The sequence below is a fragment of the Dipodomys ordii genome, unplaced genomic scaffold (assembly GCF_000151885.1).
Source record: "Dipodomys ordii isolate 6190 unplaced genomic scaffold, Dord_2.0 Scaffold24, whole genome shotgun sequence".
NCBI classification, from domain to species: Eukaryota; Metazoa; Chordata; class Mammalia; order Rodentia; family Heteromyidae; genus Dipodomys; species Dipodomys ordii.
Genome location: NW_012267240.1, coordinates 6,834,795 through 6,854,777, shown reverse-complemented (window position 1 = coordinate 6,854,777; position 19,983 = coordinate 6,834,795). Strand labels below are relative to the sequence as shown.

Here is a 19,983-nt window from a genome sequence, read left to right as displayed (position 1 = left end):
GCCCGCGCCGCTGCGCGATGCAGTGTGGGGAATGGCTGGGGTTGGCTGAAGAGCGCACAGTGGAGTTTTAATGTCCGCCATGTTGGCCATGGCGTATTGAAGAGAGCGAGCGAGCGAGGAGCGGAGCGGCACAGCCTCCCACCCTCCCGGCTGGTGTTAGTGCCCGGACGGCGGGTTCCGCGCTCCGCCCCTCAAGTCCCCGGCAGCGGCTGGCGAGTGGGGACCGAACCCCCGGTTCTCCATGATCCCGCTGGCCGGGGCCGTTTCCCCAGAGCGGAGAGGCTTCTGCTGCGCCTGAGATGAGTAAACTGTCGTTCCGGGCGCGGGCGCTGGACGCCTCCAAGCCGCTGCCGGTCTTCCGCTGTGAGGACCTGCCCGACCTGCACGAGTACGCCTCGATTAACCGGGCCGTGCCGCAGATGCCCACCGGAATGGAGAAGGAAGAGGAGTCGGTACGTGTTAACTCCCCTGTCCGACCCGCCGCCGGGCCCCGCTCCCTTCTGCCCGCGGCGGCGGCGGCGGCCGAGCAGCAGACCCACACAAAATGGCCGCCATCTTCTCTCCGCCGCCGACTCTCGGTCGCCGGCCGGGCCTTTACCCCGCCTCCCCGGCCTCCGTCCCCGGCCGCCGCGGCCTGGACGGGGCCTCCTCAAAGGCCACCCGCCGACCCTAGTTACTTGTACCCAGGTCCCGTGGAGTTCGGGGGGCCTGAAAGGCACAAAGGGGTCACGTGACGAAGCCGCCGGCAGCCATTTTGTGGTCTTAGTTCTTGGGTTGGGCCTTGTGCATCCGGAGAGGGGAACGGGCTGGGCGGCGGTGGAGGGGAGGGGGGGGGAAGAGCGGGTGTGCGGCGAGCCGGGAGCCGGGGACCCGCCTGCAGCCTCGCCCGCGGGCCGCTGGGGGGCGCTCCAGGGCCGTCGCGCCGCTGTCGGCGCCCGGGGAGCGCCGGTTCGGTGCAGCGGTGCCCGGGACTCTTTGACTTCCCCCGTGGGCGGGAAAGCTGGTCGGGCTCGGTTGCAGCCTTCCCTCGCAGCCTGTCATCTCGGCCTGCAGCTTCGAGACGTGTTTTCTCGCCTCCCTGCGAGGGCACCCTGACTTCGCCCAGAAGTCCTAACTTTGCTAGAAGATGAGTGAGACTTCCTGGCAGCATAACCGCTTGCAGTCAATCCGACTCTTTTTTTCTTTTTCTTTTTTTTTTCTTTTGCATCCAGTCTCAAACCCGGTTAAGTGCGAGGTTGATCAAGATCAACCGCTTGTCGCCAACCCGACTTTTTTTTTTTTTTTTTTGCTTTGACCCTGGGCCATGACTGTGTTGCAGATTTGTTTGCAGTACGTTACTGAATCAAAGCCTGCAACTTTTTATTTATTCCTAAAAATTCCTGGTACCTTAAAATTTAAGCTCGCCTCCTTCTTGCGCTCAAAGCAGAGCAAGACCCAGTTTAAGTAAATGTTGCAGATCTAAATTTCAAGAGAGGGTCTTTTCCTATTTGATTCCTGACAGAGCTTCACAGATAATACTGTCATTAAGTTGGGTGGGCTTTGGTAGTTAGAGGACTGTTCACAGCTAACAGTCTGTCGATGCTGTAGCTTTACCTTGCTGTGGAAGTTGGGTTCTGACACAAGGGTAATAGAATCTTCCTCTCATTCCCCAGATGCTTGACAGTATAACTTGATGACTTCTAATCCTAAGGAATTGCATACCTTGGTTTTCAGGTACAGCCATTTAAACAGGGTGCAGTGTATTGACAGTTCAAGGAAGTCAAGGATTCACGTGGACGTGTGTGCTACAATTTTGTTGTGGAAAATTGTACTGTATTACTTCCATTGGTACTGTAAGAATTTTCTATGCTCTGTAATGTTTTTGAAAATAAAACTCTTTAAACTGTTTGGGTTATTTAACCTTTTAAAGTAAAATAGTCCTGCCAGTGGAATGTTTCTTTGGAGAGTAGTATCTTAAAACCATCTTACAGATAAGTGTATGTAGTTGAGATTGTCTAGGGTAATACTGACTTTTGAGCACATTACCTGTGTGAACAGTACCTTTAAACTTATTTTTACTTGTATCAACTCAGAGTAGAATGGTGCTATTTGTTCACTTTCAATAAGTTACTTGTTTTAAAAATTAAAGTACTTGTGATTGCAGAATCTTGTCTTTTTGTTTTATTTTTGTTTCTCTTTATAAGTTTTACAGATAATACTTTGAAGTTGGGGTACTGGTATTATCCTAGTCCTAGGAATTAATTCATAGTTCTTGTTTTGCATCCAAGGAAGGGGAAAATATTGATTAAACAAGAGAGCACTACAGTACACTTAAGAAATTTAGTTAAGTCTTGCTTGTCTGAATACATAAGACAGTCCTATGAGAGCTGAGCTCAACTTCAGGACCGATGCATGTTAAATTGTGCAGATAAGTTTTGTTTACTGAAATAATACTGACTTTTTTTTTTTTTTTTTGGTCCGTCATGGGGCTTAAACTCTGGGCCTAGGAGCTGTCTCTCAGCTCTTTAGCTCAAAGCAAGCACTCTACCACTTGAGCCACAGCGCCACTTCTGGTTTTTTGGTGGTTAATTGGAGATGAGTCAGTCTCACGGACTTTTCCTGCCTGGGCTGGCTTTGAACCATGATTCTCAGATCTCAGCCTCCTGAGTAGCTAGGATTACAGGCGTGAGCCACCAGCGCCCGGCTAATATTGACATCTTACAGGGCAATGTTTGTTATTAGGTGGTGGTATGTGGAGTTCCTGCCTTTGAGGAATTCTGAAATATTTTCCCCTTCAGACTACTGTTTCCCATCATCTGTTGAGAGATTTTTCACTTCCCAGCCAACCAACAAACACTATGATAATCAGTGAAGCATAGCTCTCAAGAAGAGATATTGAACTTAATAAAGGAAAACTTCCTGGTGTTCATGCTGTAAAGAGTCCTTACAGTCTGCTCCTGTGATTCATGCTTTAGTGTCAGGCTGTGGAAATCACAATTGAAAGAAGCATGTATTACAAATTGAAAATGTATACAAGCTAACCTTAGGAAAATGAAAGGCAGTAATTTGCTGAAGCATTTTGTACTTAACAAGAGAAAGCCTTTGACACATTGCCTATGTATCTTGACTGTCCAGCTTAGAAAAACAGTATCATTTTATTTGGTCCTGAAAGATGGGTGAAGATTTAATATGAGGATAGTGGTTTATACACTATCTTAGTAAGAAAGCATTTCATGATTAAAATACATCTACAGAATTGTCACATGAAATATACCTGTTTATAGATACTTGTATTTTGTATTTTATTTCTTGACAAAAAAAGTTTTGTAGATTTTGTTTTGGTTTTTGAGATGGGTTCTCTGTGTCCCAGGAGGGTCTGGAACTTGTGGTCCTCCTGCTTTATACTATGTAGTGCTGGGATTATAAGCATGCTTTGCCACACCAGCTAAGAAATCTCTCAATCCTGAAAAAATACACTACTATTCAGCCAGTAATAAAACCTTAATATATTTGTCCTAAATTAGACTTGCTTTTAACTTTTTAAAGAAACATTAGGTAGAGCTCCTATCACAACTTCAGAGCTTAATTTCTTTTTAATAACTGTAGTAGACTTACAAAATAACTCCAGATGATAACTAATGAAGGGACTTGGTTGAGTCATAGATTTTAGGGATTAAAGTTTGAATCTATAGAATATAGTAAATTGCAGTAAATATAGTAAATTTCTAAATCAAAGGTAACAATTGATGAAGGATTTGTATATAATGAGTTATAGAGGTAAATTTTAAACCACAAGGAAACAACAGACTCAAATTGATGAGATAAGTGAATCTCTTTAAGGGGTTAAAACAAAAGTTTAAACATGGTAGAATGGATGTGCTATTATAAGTTATCATCTCTAAGTTTTGGTTATATTATTATTTGGGATCTTAAATTTAGTCTTAAATTTTGCCTACCACTGGTTGCTCACGCCTATAATCCTAGGTATTCTTTTTTTTTTTGCCAGTCCTGGGGCTTGAACTCAGGGCCTGGGCACTGTCCCTGAGCTTATTTTGCTCAAGGCCAGCACTACCACTTGAGCCACTGTGCTACTTCAAGCTTTTTATGTTTTTGTGGTAGTGAGGAATGGAACTCAGGGCTTCATGTATGCTAGGCAAACACGCTATCACCAAGGCACATTCCCAGCCAGTCCTAGCTACTCTTGGTGGCTGAGATCTGAGGATCTCCCGTTGGAAGTCAGCCTAGACAAGAAAATCTGTGAGACTTTTATTTCCAATTAACCACCAGAATTAACCAGTGAGTGTCACTGTGGCTCAAAGTGGCATAGTGGTTAGCTTTGAGTACAAAAGCTCAGGGACAATAACTAGGCCCTGGATTTAAGCCCCATGACTAACACACAAAAAAAGTTCTTAGCCTGGGCTTGGTGACACAAGCCTGTAATCCTAGCTACTTGGGTAGTGATCAAGAGGATCACGGTCAGCTCAGACAAAAAATTTAAGAAGAGACCTTGTCCTGCTCCCCCTCACCCCAATCCACCAATAAATCCTGATCTAGATGACATGCAAATTCTTCCCCCCCTTCCAAGCCCTCCCCCCTCCAGTCCCAGGGCTTGAACTCAGGGCCTGGTGCCACCCTGGAGCCTCTTTATACTTAGCCTAGTGTTATACCACTTGAGCCAACCACTTCCAGCTTTTTCTGAGTAGTTTGTTAGAGGTAAGAGTCTCACAGACTTTCTTACAGAAATCCTTAGATCTCAGCCTTCCATACATGTGCTTTTTATAGAAGTATAGGAATTTCTCCACCCAGGCCTGCTAGGCATAAACTTAAGACTTTATTCCAAAAAGAACTAAAGCAAGAAGGCTTTTTTTTTTTTCCCCACTCCTAAGGCTTGAACTCTGGACCTGGTCACTGTCCCTGGGTTCTTTTAGCTCAAGGCTAGCACTCTACCACTTGAGCCATAGCTCCAGTTCTGGCTTTTTCTGTGTTTAATTAGAGATAAGAGTCTCATGAACTTTCCTGCTTGGGCTGGCTTTGAACTGTGACCCTCAGATTTCAACCTTCTGAGTAGCTTGGATCACAGGTGTTAGCCATTAGTGCCTGGCAAGCAAGAAGGCTTTGGTTTAAGTGGTAGAACATTCACCTAGCAAGCACAAAGCCCTGAGTTCAATAAGTCCTAGTATGATCACCACTCCCTTCCCCTAAAAAAAGTTAGAAGTGAAATGGTATTTGGCAGACGGGAACTACTTGTACCCATCATATTTTATCTTTTATTTTGTTGGTAGCAGGCATGTCTTCATTTGTGAAGAGTTGCTTTACCGACTGTTTGTTACCTGGGCTAGGCTAGTTTGGCTGGGATACTTGATGTAATTAAGATGAAAATGGTGATAGTCCATTGATACTGTAGAATCTTATTTACTACTACCCAACTGCTTAATTTTGTTGGGTTCTAACTGGACAGAATACTCTTGTACTTCGTACCTTTTTCTTTCCCTCATTATTGGTGCAAAGTACTATGTTTATAAATCCAAGTGGAAGACTTCATAAAGTAGAGAGGAGTTTCAATTAGGAAGAAATTGGATATGTTGCATATTCCTAAAACAATAAAAAATAGTTGAGCTCTGCATCTTAAAAGTATTTTGTAAGTTAATCTAGTTTTAAGTCATTGTAAGAGGTAATTTGAAAATTTGATACCTTTTTGAAAGAAACCAAGTTCTTTTTATAAACCTTTAATATTTAAGCCATGTTATTTTAGCCTTTCTCTCTGGAATTATAAGGTCAGACCAAATTTCCCCATTCTGCCCACTGTCTTGAAAGTGAAGAAAAATATGTGAAATTTTAGGTATAATAGAAGTGAAATTTAATAAATTATAGTTTGATTAAAAAGAAATTGAGGCTGTTTGAGGAGAGTTTGCATTACATAGCGAAGTGTCCAGATTAAAATCAGTGATAATCTAGTTAGTATTAATGAATTCTGATTTAGTAATAATGAATTCTGATTTTAGCCATTTTCCTATTTAAAATACTTTACCAGTCCTAGAACTTGAACTCAGGGCCTGGGCACTGTCCTTGAGCTTCTTCTAGCTCTGCCCAGAGCTTCATGCCTGCTAGGCAAGCACTACCACTAAGCTGCATCCCAGATACTTTTGAGTATAAATTCTTAACCTGGGACACTGAAGATATAGGATTGAGTGTGGAAGTTGGTGAGTCCCCATAGTATGTGTTAATTTTTGCGATTCCCTTCCCCCTGTTGGAGAGGATTCATACTTGATATCAGTTCTTCAGTGTAGTAGTTAATAAAATAGTTAAATATTTCTATTTTGAAGTATTTAAGGATAACTGGTAACCCAGGAAGAGACTGAAGACTCTTAAGTACAAAAAGAGTCTCTGTAAGTAACTTCAGTGCTTAAAGTATTGTTGTTAACTTTAGGCAATGCCTCATTTGATATATCAAGTTTTGGATTAGTGTATATCTCAGCTTCATGGTTCTTTTTTTTTTTTTTTTAGCTTCATGGTTCTTATAAAACAATAAAGACTGATGGACTCATGTATCTACAGATATCTTGTGGGTACTTTGTAATCGGTGATGGAATTTTTGAGAAATAATACTTTTGTTAATTAATGGAACTTAAAAAATGCTGTTTACATACAGAGCAAAAAGGGGTAAAAGGCTGCTTCAAAGTTTACCAATATAGGCAGGGCTAAATGTACCAACCATTTCTAATCCTTTATTAAAAACAGACTTGATTTTAGTTTACTTTGCATTCTGTGTTATATTTTCATGAGTAGTAATGGCAAAAAATAAAAAAAATGTTTATGGAAGCCATATAAATACTTGTATAGTTGTATCTTTAAGCACTTAAGAGTTCTGTTTACATATATGAAAATGTCGTTTCTGCTACATTTCCTGAAAAGCTAAGAGTGTTAATAGCACAAGTTAAAAGCACAAGGTAGCCTTTTAAAGAGAACAAAATACTGGGGAGTAATGTCATAGTTTGTGATTCTTGAAATTCAAGAGACCCACAGAATTTTGATATTGAAATTTGGAAATAAATTGTGGGGCACTCGGTACAAAAGTGATGAGAGTATGAAATATGTTAAGACAACTGAAATATGTATTTTACTTTTGAAGTAAACTCTGGGGTCATTAAAATGTGTTTTCTGCTGTCTTGTAAGAATGAATCAAATGATAAGGATTCAATAATTTAATTAGAATTATTTTCAGAGAATAACTTGATGCAGTGTTCAGCATGTTTGTGGATTGTAGTCAGTCTTTGTTGATCAAGTTTCTTTTTCCTCCAGTACTGGGGTTTGTACTTGGGGCCTTGTACTTGCCTTCTTGGATCTCTACCCTTTGAGTCATGTCTATGGTCCTATCCTTTTTTTTTTTTCTGGTTATTTTTGAGAGAGGCATTAAGACCTTTCTTATCTCCAGCTAGACCTGCTCTCAGCCTCCCTAGTAGCTAGCATAACAGTCATGAGCAACTAAAGCCTCTTTAGTTGTTGATCTTAAAGCTATTATAATTAATTGCTGTAAGCTGTCACGTATGTATGTGTATATATATATATATATATAGACGTATATATACTTATCTCTTTCTCCCCCCTCTGTCTCTCTCTCTCTGCATACATATATATGTATATATATATGTATATAGTATATAGTATATAGTGTCGGTGGTTGTAGGGCTTGAACTTGGCCTGGGCGCTGTCCCTGAGCTCTTCAGCTCAAAGCAAGCACTCTATCACTTGAGCCACAGTGCCACTTCTGGTTTTCTGGGGGTTAATTGGAAATAAGAATCTCACTGACTTTCCTTGCCCAGGCTGGCTTTGAACCACGATCCTCAGATCTCAGCCTCCTGAGTAGCTAGGATTATAGGTGTGAGCCATCAGCGCCTGACTAATGTTAAATATTTTTATTAATTTTATTTTATTATTTTGTGCCAGTCCTGAGGCTTGAACTCAGGGTCCAGACCCTGTCCCAGAGCTTTTGTGCTCAGTGGTGGTGCTGTACCACTTGAGATAGCCTCACTTTTTGATGGTTAATTGGAGATAAGTCTCATGGACTTTTCCTGCTCTGGATGGCTTCAAACTGCTATCCTCAGATTTCAGCCTCCTTGAGTAGCTAGGATTACAGATATGTGCCACTAGTGTCCAGCTCTGTGACATTTAAATACAGTGAATACTTATCCACCAGCCCCATTGTTACAGATAGATGATAAACAAAGATGAAAACTCTGATATTGGTTACAGGTTCTGTGAATGCAAATATAATGTGCTCTTTGAGAATTGAATGGAGTTTAGTTTTAGATTTACATTTTAACATTGTAGTTTTCAAGTTTGGATGGGGCTGGGAATGTGGCTTCCTGGGCTTGCCAGGTATTCATTAAGCCCTGGGTTCAACTCCTCAGTACCACATAAGCAGAAAAAGCCGGTGCTCTGGCTCAAGTGGTAGAGTAGCTAGCCTTGAGCAAAAGAAGCTCAGGGACAGTGCCCAGGCCCAGAGTTCAAGCCCCAGGACTGGCAAAAACAAAAACAAAACCACAAAAGTTTGGATGTACATTGTAACATAACTGCTTAATTTTGCAACATTAAAGCAACTTACTTTAGTTGAATTTCCCTCAGTATTATATACTGGTTGAATAAATAGAATGTTGTCTTAGTCAGTCTGGGTCTATGAGCCAAGATAACCCAAGCTATAAAATGTCCTGTAGATAATTTAATATAGATTCCAATCTTTTTATGTATTGGAATAGATTATTTTGGCAATTTAGAATCTCAAAAAGCAGTTGTTATCTTCTGAGAAAATATACCTTTGATTTTGTGGCTTTTAACAAGTCACTTAATTTCCACTGAATTTAATGTAGTCTTTCTTATTTTGATAGTCAACTTAATCTCATGGGTAACTTGAATAAGGCAGTATATGCAAAAATAACAGGTAGATGAATATTTTTATTTCTAAACACTAGTTGAGTTTTCACAATGACCTTTTAATGGTGCTCCAAAATGATTTCCCATTGATATATCCCTTATGTTTGTGATTGACATGAAAATGGGCTCTTCCTATTTAAAGAGTGTGATATAGTTGTAAAAAAAAAACACCCAGTGATTTAAATTTAAGTAATCATAAATTCAGACAAGTATCAAAGTGGGATCTACCAGACCTAAGTCCTAGTCCAGCCTCTGGTGCTATATATATATATACATGTATACTCCCAGGTTTGCTTTTCTTTTTCTTTTTTGTCAGTCATGGAGCTTGAACTAAGGGTCTGGGCTCGGTGCCTGAGCTCTTTTTGCTCAAGGCTATGGCTCTACCACTTTGAGCCACAGTTGTACTTTAGGTTTTCTAGTGGTTAATTGGAGATGAGTCTCATAGACTTTCCTGCCTGGACTGGCTTTCAACTGTGATATTCAGATCTCAGCCTCCTGAATAGCTAGGATTTAGAGGTGTGAGCCACTGGCACCAACCACATTTTCTTAAAATAATTAAGATTAAAGCCAGAATTCTGTAGTAAATAGTTGCAAGTTCATGTTTACCTGTCAAGTAAGTGTCCTAAGATGAAACAAAGTAGAAATACAGCTATTTTGAAATCTAATGCAAAAACTTGATCTTACTATAGCTAACTAGAGATATTTGTGATGAGATGGGCAATACCAAGACTAAGAAAATACAAGTCAGTCTTTGTTCCTCTTTGCAGCAAATGTTATTCCTTTAGAATTTGATACTGTTTCATGGGTGTTGCATTTTAAATTGTAGGCTTGGTAAGGATATGACTGAGAGGATGAGTATAGGAGCGCGATTGTTTTGAGTGCTGTTGGTCTGTTTTGGTAGATCAGTGGGAAGGAAAACCTAGTTGAAGTAAAAGAAGTTTACTGAAATTTTGTCTGCTTTGTTCACTGATAAGTTTTTAGCAGCTGAAAAATTGACGTTTCCAATGAGAGAATGCAGAGGAAAATAGAATAAATTTTATAAAATAGAATTTTAACATTACTGTATGTGACAATGGAACAAGAACTACACAATTTCAGGTAGAAGAAGGAAAGAATAGTTTTCTTTGCATGGAGGTACACAATTGACCTAAGACTTGGATGGTGGGAATGAGCCAGCCCTGTGATGATATGGATGAAGAACATTCCAGGCTGAGAGCCTGAAAGAAGATCAGTATGACTAGAACAGAGTAAGAGGTTGGTTATTAGAACATGAGGACCCACAGATCTTATGGGATCCAGATTAGGTAAGGTTTTAATAGGAGACCATAAAGTGGTTTTAGTGTTTTGGATTTTTTGGGATAATACTTGGTTTTGAACTCAGGGCCTCACACTTGGTAGATAGGTGCTTTGCCAATTCAGCCATGTTTTCAGCTCCATAAAAAGGTTTTAATGAAGTTTGGATTGCTTTGAAGTAGTACATTGTTTCAGGTAAAGGAATGACATCATCTATTTATTTTTTCAAGAGCATTCTGAGTAATAGGTGGGAAATGGGTCCTGTTGGGCAAGAGTAAGAGTTAATAGTGGTTTTAAGAAAGGTGATAGTGGAAATAAAAGAGATGGGTTAATTTTTTTTTAAAATATACATGTATAGTTAATTTTTTGTGCCATTCCTGGGGCTTGAGCTCAAGGCCTGGCTGCTGTTCTGATCTTTTGTGCCCAAGGCTAGTGCTCTATCACTTGAACCACAACTCCATTTCCCAGTTTTTTGGTAGTTATTTGGAGATAAGAGTTGCAGGGACTTTTCTGCCTGTGCTGGCTTTAAACTGTGATCCTCAGATCTCAGCTTCCTGAATAGCTAGGATTACATGGATGAACCCAGCTCAAAATATATTTTGACTGTAGAGCAAGCAATTAACTGAAGGACTTGAATATAGAAAGAATCAAGGATCAACCTCTGGAGTTTTAACTTGAGAAGCTGATTTGGTGATTAGGCCATTTAGGGAAAATTTATTTATTTATTTATTGGGTCCGGTCGTGGGGCCTGAACTTTGGGCCTGGGCACTGTCCCTCAGCTCTTCAGCTCAAGGCTAGCGCACTACCACTTGAGCCACAGTGCCACTTCCGGCTTTTTTTTTTTCTTTTTGCTTATGTGGTGCTGAGGAATCAAACTCAGGGCCTCAGGCATGCAAGGCAAGCGCTCTACTACTGAGCCACTTTCCCAGCCCCTATTTAGGGAAAATTTAAAAGAAGGAGGACATTGGGTTGGCTTAGTAGTATGCAAAAGTATCTTTCTTAATATAATTGGATATTTAGAAATGTAGTATATTCAAGCATTTAGTCCTAGAAGTATATGTAATTTGAAAGCCATAGGTTAATACTACTAATTTGATAGAGTAGCTTGTACAGTTGGCATAAGTATATAAGGTAGAACTTCAACCTTGCATAGTTGAGGTTCAGAGAAATATTAGAGAGATGGGGAAAAAACAAGTGTCTGAAGAAAAAAGAACATTAGTTAGCTATGTCCATTGAAGAGATGAGTGTAGGAGAGTGATTATTTGAGTGCTGTTGGTCTGTTTTGGTAGAATAGTGGGAAGGAAAGCCTAGTTGAAATAAAAGAAACACACTGAAAAAGAGGAATTATAATAAGTACAGGTGACTCTTTGGAATAGCACTCCTATGAAAGAAAGGAAGTAGAAAATAGGACAGAAGCTGGAGGGGGACTATGAGGTCTACAGATGATTTCTTGTAAATTAGCCACAAAATTCTATCAGAGACAAGAAATCAAGCGCAGCTCACTACTTGAGAGTTTTTAGGTTGCTTGGGAGTGGGCAACTCCTAGATTTGATAGGACATGGAATTTGAGTTTGGGCTGAGCACCAGAGTTTAGTAGAAAAAGCTCCTGGATCCCCTTGAATCTATACCTGAAACTGAATTGGACCTATTGTTAGATCCCCAGGGCCTTTCGGAAAGGCCTTGTGATACATAGTATCAATCAAGTAGAGTGCTCAGAAAAATTCTTGTCCTAGGTACGGCAAGTCTTCAGTTCTAAAGGTGATTCTAGTAGGCTCAAAAAAATCTATCAGAAGTTCAAGCAACTTATGTTCCAGAATAAAGACCAAAAGTTTGAAGGAATACCAAAAAATTCTATAACATAGAACTTCGTTTTGGTGGCTGGAAAGGTGGCTTGGTGGTAAAGTGCTTGCCTTGGCATGCCTGAGGCCCTGGGTTAGATTCCTGAGCCACCACATAAGCAGAAAAAGGTGGAAGTGGCGCTGTGGCTCAAGTGATAGAGCTCTAGCCTTAAGCTGAAGAGCCGAGGGACAGTGCCCAGGCCCAGAGTTCAGGCCCCACGACCAGCAAAAACAAAACAAAACAGAACTTCATTTTTGGCATACAGTCAATTACCAGGTATGCAGAGAGCAGAAAAATGTGACCCAAACTGGGGGGGGGGGTGAGACAAAGGGGGGAAATCAACAGGAAAAAGTCCTGGAAATAACCAAGTAATCAGTAGATAAAAGTGGTTAACATAGTTATAAATAAAAATTTTACCAAAAACTAATAGAATGATCTTATTTTACAAGATAAAATCCCATTTCCTCTCTTATTTGACTTTGCTTCTAATAACTATTTCCCATCTCTCCTGGATCAGTGTTTTGGAGGGATTAGTTACTAATTAGAAAAGGATTTTTGCCTGTTCTTTTAAGGAAGGCAGCTATATGAAGAAACACATCAATTGGTAATTTTTATTCTATGATTCTGTGTGTGTGTGTATGAATGCACATGTACTTGCACACTTCCCCGCCAGACTGAGATTTGAACACAGGCCTTACTCACTTACTTGGCTTACTTGACTTACGACTAGCATCCTACCACTTGAGCTACTACATCTCCAGTCCAGCATTCTGATGGTTAATTAGAGACGGAGACGGAATCTAACAGACTTTCTGCTTGGGCTGGCTTCAAACCTGCCCTCTGATCTCAGCTTCTGAGTAGTTAGGATTACAGGAGTAAGGCATCATTGCTCAGCTCTGTGATTATATATCTCTTGGAAGTCTAAGATGAGATCAGAACCTGGGAGTAATGAGAGAAATGAGAAAGCCGACTTTCTAGAAAAATGTAATAAGGTTGATGGACTTGCTAAAGGCTCATTATTTGAGATGGGCCATTGAATGAAAATCAAGGATTCAATTTGATTTTCAGCACAAAGTAGATAGATTATTGGGTTTACAGGAGTTGAACTTTGCCCAGCAAGTAAAAAGAGGAAGAGAGGGATTAAAAGAAAAGAAATAAAAACTATTTGAGAATCAGATTAACATGTTAGACCATACCAGGCTGTCACCCTAATAAGCAGAGGAAGAGACCAAGGAACTGAACAGAAAATTGATACAGGACTCATGCAATAGCAGAAGACTCAGGAAATCCTTTATTAGAGTAGGGGTTCTTGAATTGAAAACTAAGTCAGAAGAGTGGTAGTTGGAAGAAGGGGATGCTTTGTTGGATTCCAGAAGTGCTATAATTATACTGAAGGCAAACTCTAGAATATAACCCCAGAAGTGGCGAGAGGAAAAGATCAGAATAAATGTGAATATTATCATATTAGATGATTTTATGTGTAGGAATTGTCAGCACCACATAAGCAGAAAAGGCTGCAAGTGGCGCTGTGGCTCAAGTGGCAGAGCGCTTGCCTTGAGCTGAAGAACTGAGGGACAGTGCCCAGGCCCAGAGTTCAGGCCCCACAGCTGACTCCCCCCACCCCCCCAAAAAAGAATGATATGCCAGAAGTGTGGTATGTGAGAAAATATTGAGCTCTGTGACTGCAGAGGTACTACTAGACATGGTGCAAGAAGATGTGAGAACTTTGAGTAACAATATCTTTAGTCTACAGAAGAGAATGGAAGAATTTTAGAAAGTAGGAAAGAGTGGAAAATTGGGTCAAACTAGAGAATATTGTGATCAGAATGGTGATAAGAATCCAGTTATGTCGAAAAACAAATTTTACAACTTTGGCATGGGGGTGGGGGGATAGGGGGCAGGGGGGTGACAGAGGAGTACGGGGTGGGGGGGCGATGGGAAGGGATGGGAAGGGGAAACAAAGGAGGAGGCAACAATGCTTGATAAAAAACGTACTCATTACCTTGCTCATGTAATTGTAACCCCTCTGTAGGGTATTTTCACAATATAAATAAATAAATACAGGATTGGGGCTGGGGATGTGGCTTAGTGGTAGAGTGCTTGCCTAGCATGCATGAAGCCCTGGGTTCAATTCCTCAGTACCATATAAATAGAAAAAGCCAGAAGTAGCTCTGTGGCTCAGGTGGTAGAGTGCTAGCCTTAATCAAAAGAAGCTCAGGGACAGTGCCAGGCCCTGTAGTTCAAGCCCCAGGACTAGAAAAACAGAACAAAACAAAAACATAAATTTGGGAGAGTTGTGGGATTTATCTGGCCAACCTCAAGTCAACAAACCTTCTAAATGCCTTCCTGCTAGATGCTCTGAATTACAAAGAATGGTGTGGTGGTCAGAGGTGGTGGGATAGCCTGAAGAAAGACTAATTCCACAAAGTAGAAATGGTGATCCTTCAACTTCAGTGGTTTTCTCTCCCTTCTGCTGCATACTTCTATACATACTTTCATAAAGAATATTCGTACTGCACCCTTCATTTATCACCCAGGAAATTGACCTTAAAAGGTTGCTATAGAACTTGAGACCTTCCTTCCTCTACAGAGGATCTCAGCAGGAGCTATTCTATTCTATTCTGTCTTGGGATATCAAGATACTTAACAATTGTCACAAGTTGGAGAGGTACCATTGACAATTAGGGCTTCAAAGTGATGTTTTCTTACCATGTTAAAAAAAAAAGTCCCATAAAAAGAATTGCTTCTGTGACCTTTGATGGTGCTAGGGAGCACTTGAGTAAATAAAATTTCCATAGGTAAATTACCTTAATTCCATTTTTACATATGGGATTGATTGGCTTGGTTTGGGGACTTTTGTGCCTTAGTAACTCAAGGGCTAGCACTCCTGCTGTCTTTACACCCAAAGCCTGGTCTTTTTGCTGGTTAATTTGAAGTAAGAGTTTTTCAGAGTTATCTCCCTGGGCTGCCTTCAGACTACCATGCTCCATCCCCAGATTAGCAGGATTACACAGATAAACCCTACTCTTCCTTGGTCCCACCCTGCCTGCCCAGTGTAAAATGGGTTTTTTGTTTTGTTTTTTTTTAATGTAATTTTGTGATACACTAATTTTTTCAGGAATATAATAAAGCAAAAGCATTCAGTATGGTATACTCAAAGTTTGGTTTTATTTCTCCCTTATTTTACAGTTAGGTCCTTGGATTGAACAACCTGTATATAAATTATTATAGGAATTTGCAAAGAGAAAATATGGGGTTCAGTAGAACTGAGAGTAGCTACTATAATTAAAACATAAACATTAAAACATTAAAACATAGGGTTTTTTTTCCTCTCCCACCCTGTCAATTATTATTATTTTGCCAGTCCTACGGCTTGAACTCAAGACCTGTCCCTGAGCTTCTTTTGCTCAAGGCTAGCACTCTACCACTTGAGCCACAGTGCCACCTCTGGCTTTTTATGTTTATATGGTACTGAGGCTTCATGCACAGTAGGCAAGCCACTAAGCCACATTCCTAGCCCCCCTGTCAAAATTTTTGATACACTACTTACTCCATGTCACTTACCACTTTATATACAGTAAGTGCTTAACTTAGTATTTTAAGTTACTCTAAGGAGATTAACATTTTTTAGTAAATTTTTGTAATGACTATATTGGTTATGGAGAATTTTTTTTTTTAACCAGTACTGGGGGCTTGAACTTAGGTACTTTCCTTTAGCTTTTTCACTCAAGGCTGGTGCTCTACCACTCCCCCACACAGACCTGACTCCCTTCCAGCTTTGTGCTGGTTAATTGAAGATTAGAACCTTGTGGTCTTTTCTGCCTGGGCCAGCTTCAAACTGCTTCTCAGATCTCAACCTTCTGAGTATCTAGGATTATAGGTATACGCTATTAGCACCTGGCAGCACCTGCAGAGTTTTAATGATGAGTGGATACTGGATAATTTTGTGTGTGTGTGTGTGTGTGTGTGTGTGTGTGTGTGTGTGTGTGAATAGATAGATATGTAGCTTTATTTATGACTTAGTATTATAGTAAAGTACCCCAAAACATTATATAGATGCTCAGTTTTCCATGGGATGCCTGTAAAACATAAAAATATGATTTTGGGGATTTGTGACTAACCAAAGGAAACAAGTTTTCTACACATTTTATCTCATTGTTTGCAGTTTAGTGATGCTTACATTTTCTTTTTCTTTTCTTTTTTTTTCAGTTCTGGGGCCTGAACTCCTAAACTCAGGGCCTGGGCGCTGTCCCTGAGCTTCTTTTGCTCAAGGCTAGCACTTTACCACCTGAGCCACAGTGCCACTTCCAGCTTTTCTGTGTATGTGGTACTGAGGAATGGATCCCAGGGCTTCATGCATGCTAGGCAAGCACTCTACCACTAAGCCACCTTCCCCTCCCAATGTTTACATTTTCAAGGTTCTTCTGTAGATAAATTAATGCATTTAAATCCAAGAATTTCTGTTTAAAGGTTATAATGCAATTGTTTGTCCCCACTTTTAGTTTTCAAAGCTGCAATCCCTTCAAAGTTGTCAGGATAATCTTTCTAAAATGTGAATTAAGTTATTATTTGATATTTGAAATCCTTAAATTATCCCTGTTTTTCTTATAGAATTAGATGCAGAAACTCCATGGTAAGATTTATTGGCCCCTTTGTGATCTGGTTTCTTTGCCTTTCTGGTCTTTCTGCCTTTGCCTCTTCAAACCCAAGTTTAGCAGCCTAAATGATTAAGATTAAAAGCAAATAAACCTTGAGATTTGGAGGATTGGAAGTCAGGAGTGGCTTATCTTTAGGATACTGGTCTAGGGATTGTCGTTCTCTTCCCCCCCCCCCCCCGCCCCCACATACACACACAGCATAGCTTTTTGCCTAGGTTGCAATCTTCTAAAGGGTTGGCTGGGTCTGGAGAACTCACTTCCAAGTTCATTCATTCACATAGTTTAGCAAGTTCCAGTCCCTCTCAGTCCCTTGCTGGCTAAAGTCATCTTCTCCATTGTCAGTTGCAGAGTCCTTGCAGCATGGCATTTGGCTTTTCCCATAATGAAAGATTTGAGAGAAGGAAGTAAGTGGGAGTAGGGACAAGACTCAAGTCTTTTATGACCTAATTTCAGAATTTCTGTACTGTCACTTCTGTCATATTTTGGAACAAACCTGGTAAAATACAGGAAGACAGTATACAAGCTGAGGACCAGGAGGTAGAGATCACTGGAGGCTTCTGATTACTAAAAATTCACATTCTTTCCACATACAGATTATCCTTACCTTGCTCTCTTAAGTCTTTCTGAGATCTTACAAGATTTTACAGTCAAGTGTGATAATGCATGCCTAGAATCTCAGTCCAGAATATCTAAATTTTTGAGATACAGTCGAGGCTTCTCTTGCTTTTTATTACCATTCATATTGACCTGTAAAGCTAAAGAGTATGTCGTCTACTTTCCACTAAAGTACAATATTGGGTTAGACTTAGGATAATCACTTATAAAGCATTTCTGTTGCTGGGCGCCCATGGCTTATGCCTGTAATCCTAGCTACTCAGGAACCTGAGATCTGACTATCAAGGTTCAAGTAAGTCTGCTGAGGCTTATCTCCAATAAACCACTCAGAAAATCGGAGGTGGTGCTGTGGTTCAAGTGGTAGAGTGAAATCCTTGAGCTGAAAAGCTGAGGGACAGCACCCAGGCCCAGAGTTCAAGCCCCACAACGAACAAAAACAAAACAAAACATTTCTGTTGGTAGGAGAGCAGTAGTGAGGGATCACAGGCACAAGGAAGTTCCTTGGTCAGAACCATTGTGAAATCCTGTCAGGTAGTATTGTAAGTTCCTTCACCTGTTGTTCCCACCTTTGTTTGCCATTTCGACATTTAGTTCTGCCTTATTACCCCTTTTTTTAATGAAAGGTAACACGTTTACAACTGAGGACCTGTGTGTGTGTGTGTGCGCACGCGCGCGTCAGCGCGCATGCACTGCAAGCACCTGCCTGCTTGCTTGTGCGTGCGTGTGTGTGTGTGTGTGTGTCAGTGTGCACGCACTGCAAGCACCTGCCTGCTTGCCTGCCAGCCAGCCAGTCAGTCCTGAGGTTTCAATTCAGGGCCTGGGAGCTGTCCCTAAGCTTTTTTGCTCAAAGTTAGCACTTTACCACTTGAGTCATAGCTCCATTTCTGTCTTTTTGCTGGTTAATAGGAGATAAGAATCTCATAGTCTCTACTGCTCAGGCTGGCTTCAAACTCTTAAAATCTTCAGCTCTCAGCCTCCTGAGACCTCTGAGTACTTTTTAGCTTTTCTTTTTTTTTTCTTTTTTACCTGCCCAAATTTGAGCCTCTATATGCCCCCCCCCCAGCTATTCCATTTAAACAAGCAGTGTTTCTGCACATATTGTTCTTACAACTTGGTGACTATTTGGATTGTGTTGAGGTACACTCATTAATTGAAGCTGTTTGCATAAATTTGCTACTTTAAGTTCCTCATAAAACACAATTATTTTGTGAAGTATATAGTCCTCGTAAGTGAGCCTTTTGTCTGACTAAATATTTATCTTCCTGAGGTCTTGAAAGGTTTTACAGTTAAGTGTAGTAATGCAAGCCTGGAATCTCAGCTACTTGGGAAGTAGACTTATAGGAGGATCATGGTTCAAGGCCATTCTGGGCAAAGTTAATGAGACCTTATCTGGCCAACAAACTAAAGAGCAAATGAACTGGGAGTATGAGTCAAGTAGTAGAACACAGGGCACTGAGTTCAAGTGCAGTATTGCCAAAATAATTTCCGCAGTATAAAAAAAAAAGAATTTCCTCAATTTAGTTTTTAGACAATATTTTTCAGGTAGTGTCTTGCATCTCATCTTGGCTCAAAATTCATTTGTAATTTTAGCATTCATTTAAAAAAATTTGTTTTATTGTAAAGATGCTGTATAGAAGGGTTACAGTTACATGAGTAAGGTAATAAGTACATTTCTCACCATTGTTACCCCTTCCTTTGTTTTTCTCCTACTATCCCTTCCTTCCCTCAATTTTAGCATTCTTTTTAAAAATTTTATTTTTTTAGCATTCTCTGTAATCTAGAGAGACTGTAAATATTCAAAACCTTTTGAGAGTTTTTGATTTAGTTATTCTTTCACTATGTATAGCAGAAAGAACAGTACTTGGTTGAAAAACAAAATCTTAGTTCTGTCACCTTATTTTGAGGTAAAGTTTTCTCTTCACATAACTGAAAGTGAGTGTAAACTTTGTGCCTCTTCCTAACAAGGGATATGCCTTCCGTTTGCCATACACACTATGAGGCTTTGTTGACAGCTTCATCACTAATGGATAGTTCCAAAGCAATTCCTACACTTCAGTAAATTTTTGTTATAACAGTGGGGAAGTGGGGACTCTTAGTACCATGTGTGTTATCTATTACCACATAACCACTCAAACAAAATCTAGAAGCTTAAACAAACATCTATACCTTCGCAGTTTCTGAGGCTCAGAAAATTTAGGAGCAGCTTTATAGGATGGTTCTGGTTCACATTCAGAAAAGCTGTTAAGGATTGCCAACCCTTGTATTCCATATTGCTTTCAGACTCATATTGCTCTCCTCAGTATGAAGGTCTGTCTGTGTACTACCTGTCAGTCTTCTCAGAATAATCAGGCTTCCTCCAGAGCAAGTGACCCAAGTGGAAGAGTTTCCCAAAGCTACAGTCTTTTACAGCTTGATCTTAGAAGTGATGTATCATTACTTGTGCTTTATGCTAGTGGTCACATCAACTTATCTGTGGTGCTTTGTGGAAGGGAAACTGCATGAACAGTATAAACATCAAAAAGCAAGTATCCTTGGGACTGGTGAACTGTCAGTGTTTAACAAACATACTTTTAGTGGGCCAAGCTGCTTCTTACTTTTTCCTTTGCTTGTTACAGTGTCATTTACTCCAAATGCTTTTTCTTTTCCTGTTTCCACATCTATTCAACAAACC

The 19,983-nt window shown here is 40.4% G+C and overlaps 1 protein-coding gene across 5 annotated transcripts in view; it reads left to right on the top strand.

Annotated features, from left to right (window-relative positions):
* Positions 1-19,983, top strand: part of Epc1 (enhancer of polycomb homolog 1 (Drosophila)) — a 96,765-nt gene that overhangs the window by 29,566 nt on the left and 47,216 nt on the right. For 2 of the 5 annotated variants that reach the window (XM_013014698.1, XM_013014697.1), the window contains exon 1: positions 1-452. The exons of 2 other annotated variants lie outside the window; for them this stretch is intronic. In XM_013014698.1, the coding sequence (XP_012870152.1) occupies positions 300-452 (153 nt within the window). In that variant the 5' untranslated portion in view covers positions 1-299. Of the gene's footprint in view, positions 453-1,713; positions 2,143-19,983 lie in introns of those variants that run through there. One more of the 5 variants, XM_013014701.1, reaches the window with a different exon arrangement.